The sequence below is a fragment of the Varanus komodoensis genome, unplaced genomic scaffold (genome assembly GCF_004798865.1).
Source record: "Varanus komodoensis strain SLA01 unplaced genomic scaffold, ASM479886v1 scaffold62, whole genome shotgun sequence".
In the NCBI taxonomy this organism is placed as follows: Eukaryota; Metazoa; Chordata; class Lepidosauria; order Squamata; family Varanidae; genus Varanus; species Varanus komodoensis.
Genome location: NW_025336248.1, coordinates 1362021 through 1373448, shown reverse-complemented (window position 1 = coordinate 1373448; position 11428 = coordinate 1362021). Strand labels below are relative to the sequence as shown.

Genomic DNA, 11428 nt, shown 5'->3' with positions numbered 1-11428 from the left:
CCCTCCAAAGTTTATTAACTCAAAAGGCCTAAATCAGGGCACAAAATGAGGTTAAGTACTGTCATCTTGATCTGATTTGGCCTCCAGAATGAGAAGCAGACCCTTCCCTCCACCAAAATCTGAAAGCATTTGGGGAAACCATAGCTATGATAATTAAAAGGTGATAAAGCAAATCATCATTATTCTTCTTGCAGAGTGATTCAGGAAAAAAGATCATCCTGAATTGACTTGTAACAGCTGAAAGTGAAGGTCTTGTCTTATGGTGATTTTAAGCTGATGGTGGCAACATTCAGTCCAACATTCAGGCTTTTCATTTGTATTGCCAGAGGCACTCACCCCCCCCCCCAATTTTGTTGTTGTTGTTGATGATGATGATCATGCTTACTTTATCATCATGCATATTGGTGCAGATATACTGTACATACATGTGATAATCTGGGTGGGTGTATATGGGTCAGTGTGGGTGTAAACATAGCTATTGCCAATGTTATTTTCCTTTTCAACATTATGGGATTTCTGAGTAATGTTTTTGCATGCATCTCACCTGAGAATATAGCTGTGACAATAAGCCATTGCTTGTTGACCACAACCAATGAATAAAGAGGATTGCTTGTCACTTATGGCACCAGACTTACCCTACAGATTTTAAGAAAGTATGATGAATTTGTTACAGTTCATTCTTTAATTAGTTTTACAAACATTTTGTCCCTTCCAGAATGAGAAGAGATGAATATAGAAAGCGGCATTGTAATGTGAACATTTCTGAGTCTGTGATTTACAGAACAAAAAGTAATGCCTTCCATTGTGTATCTACATTTGTAATGGAACATAAATATGCATATTTGTAAACAATGTGCACATGTTAGTTGTAACCTATGGGAGAAGTATGAACACATCTCAAAATGTGTGCAATTGATGAATGTATTTGGGAAAATATGCATAAAAATAGATACAGATTTTCATGTGCAATAAAGAATACTCAGAACAGATTCAGTGACTTGGACTTGAACTGGAATAGACTTTGAGATGCAATTCAGGTCACTTCCATGAATTGTGGTTTTGCAGATGCATGCATTTTTGGCTGGATTCCCATGAAAGGAAATAAATTCCAATTACCTTTTTTGTTGGTCTGAGCTAAAGAAGAGAACCCAAAAAGTTAATATTGCAAGTGCATCTGAATCATCTGATCTACTCCTATAGCAGCCTGTAAGAGCTCCCAAAGCACTCGGAGTGTTTGCAGAATTGCAGGCTTCTACAGAAATGTAGATATTTCTTCTCATGCTATGAGATTTTTGGTTATTTGAAGGATTTTCCACACAGCCCTTTGGATGTCTTTGTTCCTGAAGCTATAGATGACGGGATTCAGAACTGGGGGGCAAAACTGCATACAGAACTGCAGACACCAAGTCCAGAGCAGGGGAGGAAAGGGCTTTAGGTCTCATGTATGAGAACACACCTGTGATGATAAATATAAAGAAGACTGCCAGATGGGGAGTGCAGGTGGAGAAAGCTTTGTGTCTTCCATGGACTGATGGAATTTTCAGGACTGCTGATAAGATAAATCCATAGGAAACAAAAATAAACACAAACACGAATGAATCCAAAATGAACCCAAGGACCAAAATGACAAGCTCATTGGCTTTTGTGTCAGTGCAAGAAATCTTTTGTAACTGAGGGATATCACAGAAAAACTGCCCAATCGTATTGGCCCCACAGAAGTTTAGTGTGAAAGTTAAGCTGGTTTCCAGCACTCCATGGATGACGTTGCTTATCCAGGAAGCTGCTGCCATTTTGATGCAGGCATTTCTGTTCATGATTAGGCTGTATTGCAGCGGATGGCAGATGGCAACATAACGGTCATAAGCCATAATGGTGAGCATGGCAAGCTCCCCACCAACAGATGTGACCACTAAAAATATCTGTGTGACACACCCAGCCAGAGAAATCCGTTTGTTGTTCATCAATGAATTGCTAATGGATTTGGGGACTGTGGTGGAGATGTTGCAGACATCTAGAACTGATAAGTGGACCAGGAAGAAGTACATTGGGGTGTGAAGGTGGTGATCCAGGGCCACAGCTATGATGACCAGGAAATTTCCAGCTACAGCTATCAAGTAAATGAAGAGGAACATCACAAAATGCAAAATCTGCATGCGGCGGTCATTAGAAAATCCCATCAGAAGGAACTCTATCACTGCAGATTGGTTGGCCATTTCACTCATCAGATTCATTCTGCAGAATGGAACAGAAGGATAGTCAAATTAGAAGTGGCTAAATTTAAGGCCCCCTTCATGGGTCACTGTCTTGTCAGGGCAAAGGGGCTTGTTTAGCTCAATGAAGCTATGAGTTATGCCATGCAGGGGCACCAAAGATGGACAGGACATAGCAGAGCGCTCTGACTAAATCTTGATCCTGCCAATCTCCCCCTCCCTAATTTTGTATAGCCAGGCCAGAAAACATGTGTGCATGCAGTCTTGGAAGGGGAAGCATGCAGCATGTATCTATTTCTGGAAACAATAATGCTCAGATTTTCCTTTATTATGGAGACATATATACAAATGTAGACACCAATTAACATGAAAGCAGGAATCAGTTTTCTTGAATCATGTCACATGGTTTAAGGACAGTAGAAAGAATTCTGAAACAACATACATTTCTACTGTGTATAGAAATAAAACCTTATTTAAACCTTAGGTCAGATCCAGATTGATCTGGATGCTTACAGGAAATCCCAATAATCAAAGGGACTTAAGTGGTCCCCAAATGTGGATTTCTCAAAATCTATGAAAATGGGTATCTATACAGATTGCTAGCCCCATATTACAATCTCCTATCTAAAGTAAACTCTTTGGACTCCTGAAGTATTTTAAGTTTTACTTTACATAAAAGCATTTACTTTTATGCACCAGATTTTTATTTTATTTACCACATTAAACTCACTCTTAAATGTGATACTGCACAATACTTGATTAATTTTGTATTTCCATAATAAAAGCTTTAAATAAATTAATAATGAAAGTTCTTAGAAACCCTGCTTTTTGCTGAGGATGAATTAAGGGGATTCTCCTCACCTGCATTTCTCCCAGAAGATGACAGTTTAATGTGCTGTAGTGTGGTCTTTATAGGAACCCATTTCTGCTTCAACAAGGAGTAGCACATTGCTTCCCTCCCCTGCTCACCCTCTGGTCCTTCAGGGAGTCATTTCTTGAGCAAACTTAGAGTTCAGTGATGTACTCCATTGCCTTGGTGACAGAGAGATGCCTTCATGTCACTAGGGATGACACCAATGCTCAGTGACACACAATGACTTTTGCCAGGAAGACATTTCCTCTTCCCTTTTGAACCAAAGTGACCTCAAATAAAGCAACCACGATTTAAAGAAGAACTGATATGGAATCCAAAGTTAAAAATATCTTGTACTGTCAAGGATGCAGGATTGCCTATTGTTAGCATGCATCAAAGTTTAGTAGCATGTTTTCTTTCCTCAGTTTTTCCCAGCCAGCTGAGAAGTATCCAAACCAAATCCTTTTTAACTACAAATTTCTATTTAGAGCTAGAATAAGCAAGATATGATGGACCATCCACAGCATTTAGACTATGAGCTTCTCTACACATACACTCACTTTATTTTGTGTATGTTACTTTATGAATGAACTTTCACTCATGGAAGTCTGAGGGCCATTCTCACATCATTTCTTCCAATGACTGTCCGACATCTTTCAGCTATTTTTAGCTGCTCTTAGCACTCTCACCTCTGTGGGAGAGGCCCTTCTCCGGGAACCCTCCGTGAAAGAAATTAGGAGGGTAAGTACTCGGAGGAGGGCTTTCTCTGCGGTGGTGCCCAATCTATGGAATGTGCCCCCCAGAGAGGTCCGCCTGCCGCCGTCATTATTTGTTTTTCGGCGCCAGGTGAAGACCTTTTTATTTAAACGTCATTTTAATTGTTAACAATATCTACTTATTTATCTGGCCAGGGTGACTTCTTTTCTTTTCTTTTATAACTTTTCTTTTATAACGTCTTTTATATCGTTTATATTTTTTATTTATTTTATATTATTAATTTTAATTTTATATTGTTATTTTTATATTGTATTGTATTTTATTGTGTTGTAAGCCGCCCCGAGGCTTCGGCAAGGGGCAGCATAGAAATGTAATAATAATAATAATAATAATAATAATAATAATAATAATAATATATGAGTGGTAAAAATGTGGGATTAATTTTCAGCAGCACATTGAACCTGTCACAAAACTCAGGTGCATTTCTATCATACCAGTATGTTCCACTGTCCTGTGAAGTGGGAATGTTGGGGTGCGATTAAGATGTTGGCAGTGATGAGGCAATGACACTCTTGCTCTGGGTTGGAAGGAAACTTGTCCATCTAGTGTGGTCTCCTTCCTCTCATGTTCTGCCTGGTCTTGAGTGGAAGTTTTTAAATCCTTGAAGAATGACTGCTGACTAACCTGCAACCATTCTCCATGTTAGGTGAAGCACCACAAAGGCTGCCACAGGTGGTATGTAAGATGGGTGCTGCTTGCAGAATGGTCATGCAGGGCTCCAACCCATGCAAACAACTTACTTCCATGTCAGGGACAGTAGCACAAATGGCTGCTGCTTGTGGCATGGAGAATCAACTCTGTTAGTGCAGCACATGGGGCATGATACCTGGTGAGCACCTGGTGCAGCAGACCAGAGTGAAGGGAGCCAAGCTAATATTTAAAGTCCTAAATGACTTAGGGCCTGGTTACCTGAAAGGTGTCTCCTTCCATATGTGCTTGCCCACCTATTACGACCTGGGGAAGATGCACTTCTCTGGGTGCCCTCACTGAAGGAGATTAGGAGGGTGACTACCTGGAGAAGGGCCTTCTCTGCAGTGATACTGCAATTGTGGAATTCACTCCCCAGAGAAGTTCGCCTGGTGCCATCACTTTATTCTTTACAGCACCAGGCCATAACCATTTTGTTTCCCAATGTTTTAAGACCTGACTGTTTAATTGGGGTTTTATTGGTAGTTGAATTTTTAGCATGCTGTGTTTTATTTTTATATTTTGTATTATTAAACCATACTGAGACTTCAGTAATGGGATGGTCTAGAAAAGTTTTAAATAAATAAATAAAATATACCAATAATACATCTCAGATACTGATTGTATTTATAATAGGAATTCCCAAAATGTAGAGAAAATATCCACAGGCCACTGAACTCTTGTCTCAGTGCAACAACTCATATTCCATTTGCTATCTAGTCCTCAGTTTTGATGTACCATCAGGAAATGCAAAGAACAATCTACAGCTTCCCTACAACCGTCAGCTTCACTGGCTTCCCATTGAAGTCCGGGCCCAATTCAAGGTGTTGGTGATGACCTATAAAGCCCTAAACAGCTTGGGTCCTGGTTACCTGAAGGAGCGCTTGCATCCATATATGCCCAGCCGCCCCTTGAGATCTGCGGGAGAGGCCCTTCTCCGGGAACCCTCCGTGAAAGAAATTAGGAGGGTGGGTACTCGGAGGAGGGCTTTCTCAGCGGTGGCACCTAAGTTATGGAATGCACTCCCTAGAGAGGTCCGCCTGGCGCTGTCGTTATTTGCTTTTCGGTGCCAGGCGAAGACCTTTTTATTTAAGCGTCATTTTAACTGTTAATATTATTTGATCTTATCTGGCCAGGGCGGCTTATTTTATATTGTATTTTTTGGATTTTTAATGTTTATATTTGTTGTAATTTATATTATAATTGCTTTTATTTATTGTTTGTAAGCCGCCCCGAGGCTTCGGCGAATGGGGCGGCATAAAAATGTTTTAATAAGTAATAAATAAATAAAAATACAGGGGCAGATCTTGGATGGCCATTTATTGTGCTGTTCCTCTAAGAAGATCGGATTACATGCAGGAGATGTAGCCATTGTTGTTCCCCTTTGAGTTCCAAAGTCCTACTCTCTGGAGTCCAGAGGTCTACTCAGGAGCAGATGAGATGGAACCACTGAACAAATTATTTTGGCTGTCTCTGAACCTTCATGAAACTAAACTAGAGACTTGGATTTGATTTGCACAGATGGCAGGTTCCCCCTGCCCTCCAAACTGTGCAAGGGATGCTATAGCATTATATAACTCTTTGTGTTGCACGCAATCACCACTTCTCTCCTGCGGGAATATCTGGTCAAACCACTTTTATTCCATTACTCAACAATGGTGCACCCCCTTGTCTATTTTCTTATTCTTACTCTGTGCCTTTGCTATGCACACTGGAATGTTGGCATATACACATGTGGTGGCTATTATCAAAGCACACATTCTTCTATCTTCACTTGAAAAAATAATATAAAATTTAAAAAGATTTTCTTCATGCAGCAACTAATGAAAATAGTAATAATACTCTGGTTTCTCTTCAGATCGTATAAATCTTTCGCCTTTCAACTAATGAAAATAGTATATTGGTTGATAATTATTTATTATTTATTTAAAACATTTTTATGCCACCCCCATCGTAACGAAGTCTCAGGGCGGCTCACAACAAAAACAATTAAGGATATTTACATCCCCAGAGGAGCAGCACTGGATGCAAAGTGGGTCGAAACTATTTTGCAGTTGTGGATTTTTTTTTTTTAAATCATGTTATCCTGGTTCTCTGGGTTCCAGTGCACCAAGTATGCTTTGTGTAGTACATTTAAGGCCATTATAGGATCCCCCAGCTATGTGAAATGCATTCAGGGACAAAGGGAACAACAATGGAAAAGAAGCTACACTGAGGCCAGCATTCTTTAAAGATTTGCTTGAAAGAATGTTGCACAGAGTGCAGTGGAAAATTCCCTCTGGAAAAAAAAATGCAGACAATTGAATTGAGTGAACAGCCAGAGTAAGTAAATAAGTTTGATTCTACTTCACAAAAAGCATCTTGGCAACATAGACAGCATTGTAGATGTAGCCGAAAATTACCTATCCTAATGAACATTGTCAGATGGGCACAATGTGAGCATGTGTGTTCTGTGGAATGTATTTTTGCTACCTTCTTGTAGCACTTGTTTGCCCATGATTTTTTAGCAGTTGATGGCTAAGTACATGATCCTAGATTTAGATTTATATTACTTGGATTGCTTAGATTGCTTAGATTATTTAGATTCAAATTCAGATTCATAGTGCTTTCAATAAAGATTTTCAGTAACTGGCAGCCTGTTAGCTATCAGTTAATGTAGAGACACAAAAAAATATACATGTAGCTATGAACATGTCTAAAGAATAAGGAAACATGACATTCCCCAATGGCTCTTTTCTGCCCAAGGAAATAGAAAAATGAGGACTTCATTGAGTTACCTTGGCAAATTAGTTAAATAGAGTTTTATAAGAAACATACTGTAAAATTGGTGCTATGCCTAGTCAATACTCAATAAATAAAATCCTTGCAGTTTACAAAAGGAAAGTTAAGGCTCAACAACTTACAATCAAGCACCAACAGGCATGGTATTTATGAGCTACAGTTCAGAAGTTTTAATATCACATCTTTTCCCTAAGTAGGCAGAAAGTAGAAGTGAAATTCTTACAGTGGAAGAACTGTAGGGGAGATATAGCCCTTTCCAGGTCTCTAAAGTTATTGTTATATACCTTCATGTCATCTCAGACTTACTGAAACTCTGTGAATGAAAGTCTTCCAGTATGTCCTACCCATGAAAGACCTGCTCAACTCTTCAAAGTTCATGGCAATGACTTCCTTTATGGAGTCAATCCATCCCATATTTGGTCATCCTGTTCTTCTTCTGCCTTTGACTGTCCCTAGCATTATTGTCTTCTTCTGTGAGTCTTGCCTTCTTATGATGTATCCATAATATGACAACCTCATTTTTGCCATTTTGGCTTCTAGGGAGACTTCTGTCTTGAGATACCTGGCATAATTTGATTAGATCAAATCCTAGGCAATAGAAACATTGAGTTTGGTACAATGGCTGGGAAAACAGAAGGATTTCATACAGATACCATTCCTGTCTAAAAAGCAGACTACAGTTTCTTCAAGACACAAAAACATGTTCAAATTGTTGGAAGACATGCCAGAACTCCTGGGTTACTGTTTGTTGGGTTTGAGAGAGGGAAATAGCTTACAACTGGGCAAAAAAATCTTATACGGGAAGAGTTGTGATACATTTCAGATCAAACCTAGGTAATCAAGTTACAAAACTCTTCAAGAAGATGTTTTTAAAATGTCTTTAATATTTTCAGTAATCATCTTGGATATCCTTGTTCTGGAAGCTGTAAATTATGGGATTCAGCAGTGGTGGCAAAACTGTATATAAGACTGCAGACAGCAAGTCCATAGTTCTAGAGGACAGGGATTTTGGCCTCATATATGAAAAGAGCACAGTCATGATAAACATTGAAAAGACAGTCAGGTGGGGAATGCAGGTAGACAGAGCTTTAGACCGACTTTGTAATGATGGAATCTTCAGCACTACCAAAAAGATGTATCCATAGGAAACAAAAACGAAGCCAGTACACAATGAGCTATAAAGGATCCCAGAGAGTACAATCACATTCTGGCTAACTTTTATATCAGTGCAAGAAATCTTTTGAAGCTGAGGGATATCACAGAAAAACTGGCCAATCCTGTTGGACCCACAAAAAAACAAACTAAATGTGATGCTCGTATGCAAAGAGGCATTCAAGAAGTTGGTGAGCCAGGAAGCAGCTGCCATTGGGATGCATGCATCACTATTCATGATCAGACAATATTGCAGAGGATGACAGATTGCCACATATCGGTCATAAGCCATGATAGTGAGCAAGGCAAGCTCAGAACCACCAAAAAAATACAACTAAGAACACCTGGGCAACACAACCAGAAAAAGAAATCTGTTGGTCATTTGTCAAAGCAGTGGATATGGATCTGGGTATGGTGGTTGATATGTAGCAAATGTCTGTCACAGATAAGTTGACCAAAAAGAAATACATGGGTGTGTGGAGGTGATGATTGATTCCTACAACAATAGTTATGAGAAGATTTCCTATTAATGCTGTCAAGTAGATGAGCAGAAACATCACATAATGCAAAATACGTGCATCACGGTCATTCGAAAATCCTGCCAGAATGAAATCTGTCACAGATGACTGGTTGTCCCTTCTACTTGATCGAATCATTCTGCAGAAAATAAATCTAATAATAATTAAACAGAAGAGCAAAACCATGTGATAAAATAATATACTTCATGAAGCGAAGAAAGCAGTGAAAGAAGTTGTGATTAAGCACCTGAGGCATCAGAGGACTAACCACCAAAGATCTGACAGAGGGAGCGCAGTTACTCTTAACTGCTGTTCACAGTCCGGTCATGGAAAACAACACACCTCTGTAGTGAATTTCAAACCTGACCAAAGCTAAAAGGGTGACTTACACAGGTTTGGGGTTTCTGAAGTGAGGCTTCTAAAGGGTGGGGGATATTTGGATAGAATTTGAAGAGACTCACGTTGCTGTAAGTATTACTAATTGTTGAAAATTTATTTATTTAAAATCTGGAAGTTGTCTATATTCTGGCATCAGTATTCTAAGTAATTCTATTTCTTCATTATCTGAATTCTTTAGTTTATAAACTAGGGCATATAGACATAATTATATTTGGAAGAACCAATGGTCTGCTGCACCGACTTAAGTCCACAGGAGACACAGCACAGCTAATTATGCAATATCAGGTTTTGGTAATGCCTCAAGCTGGTGGTTTTTGAGAGTGGATGGTGGTTTGAAAACAAGACTGTTTCTTAAAAGCAGCACTGCTGCTTGAATATGTGGCAGCTCACAGTATACCGGCTCCAGTGGGCACAGAATAGGAGGCAAGGCTTCTCTTGAACCATGTTCACAGGAGGTTAAGAATGATCAGATGTACAAGCAAACAGAACTCAAACCTTGCAGACTTTGTTCCTAGATATTGACAGGTAAATCAACCTTTTAGTATGTGGAATGGGGTTGAAGAAAGGGTCTTCTTTTGCACTGTGTGAATATGAGATACTATGTCACTTTTCCAAAGCAGGACTTAATGGTATTTTCAGTGTTTCAATCAGGAAAAAGCACAGGTAAACTCATTTTTTCGAACACAAATGACATGCAACTGACACTGAGCTAGAATTAGTTTCCTGGGATCCAAGCTCCATGATTCAGACTCACCTCCACCATTCTGAAACATCCCAGTATCACACTGCCCACACTTGCATTGATTTCACAGGGTTTTCAGAAGTGACCTTCTGAGTGTCCAGAGTCTTCTCACTCCAATCTCCCAAGCAAGTAGTTTAGAGGAGTCTACTTACCCCTCATTTTTGATGGGAAGTTCAGAATGCCGGAGGGCTTGAAGCAGCCCTTCAAGAGAAGGCACTTCTTATACCTGAAGATGCAGAAGGGTGTAATTGCATCATGCCTCTTTTCTGCATTGTTTGAGAGAAGAATTCCTTGGAGAGCCTCACAGTCCCATGCTAATGTGCAAGGCCTACCTGGAAAATCCTGTGAATTCAGTGGTTTACCTTTCTTGCTTGCTCTATTCCTTTCTGACTTGGAAGTGTAACCTTTCATTTCAGATATGTTATAGGTGATTGCACTTATCCCTCTCCAGTTGAACAATGTGGGAGGGACCAATCCATATTAAGTGCTGATTGTGAATTCTTGATTCACTTGTCTGACTATACCTTGGCTACACAGCTTTGGGAGGAAGAAATATAACTCACAGACCTGTCAAATAAGGCAAAGAAAACTTGCATTCTTGTCAAGCAACTAAAATAGATTCAGATCATCAGTTCCTTCTAAAGGTAGCTGGAACTGGTTGGCCACCAGCTGCTCAAGGACCTTGCCCAGAAAGGGAATATGTGCCTAAGCTTTTTAGGGTCCTCTGTTTCCTGAAACAGTTTCTTCAGAAGTGGCTTCAATGCTGCCACTGTAGGACAGCATGGGACCACTCCACAAAGAGAAGTATGGGGTTGGGAAGAAGCTTAGAGGAAGTATCTGTCTGATTTGGAAGTTCCCAGGGAATCCATACCAGTGGGGCTCAGATGGGCCTATGTAAGTTACCTCTGAAAGATATGCAGATGATTGAACTGAGTAAATACTCAGAGTACACAAATGCTAATTTGATTCTACCTTATCAATAAACATCTAGACTTCTTGATTACATGATGGGCACTGTGAATGTATCCCAAAAATTACCCGTCCTAATTTGCATTAACTGGAAGGCACTACGTGAGCACTTGTGTTTTGTGTGATGTACTTTTGCTACCTTTTTGCAGCACTTCCTGATTTTTCAGCAGTTTATGTATTTTTATTCTTATCTGCTGCTATGTATTCTAAAAGAAATCTCTAATCTCTAAGACAGCTGATGACTGAGTGTGCAATTCTAAGCATGTTTGTACAGGAAAAAAAGGCCTACATCTCTCTCTCCCCAGTTCCGTTGTCCATCTAAACTTGCATAGATCTGCAC

At 39.6% G+C, this 11428-nt stretch overlaps 1 protein-coding gene and 1 pseudogene across 1 annotated transcript; both read right to left on the bottom strand.

Annotated features, from left to right (window-relative positions):
• Positions 1 to 1276: 1276 nt before the first annotated feature.
• LOC123033428 (olfactory receptor 14A16-like) lies at positions 1277 to 2213 on the bottom strand. The gene is given in 2 exon segments (XM_044450036.1): positions 1277 to 1375; positions 1377 to 2213. Coding segments are annotated over 2 exon segments (936 nt in total).
• Positions 2214 to 8197: 5984 nt separating this feature from the next.
• Positions 8198 to 9116, bottom strand: LOC123033427 (annotated as a pseudogene).
• Between the last annotated feature and the right edge of the window lie 2312 nt (positions 9117 to 11428).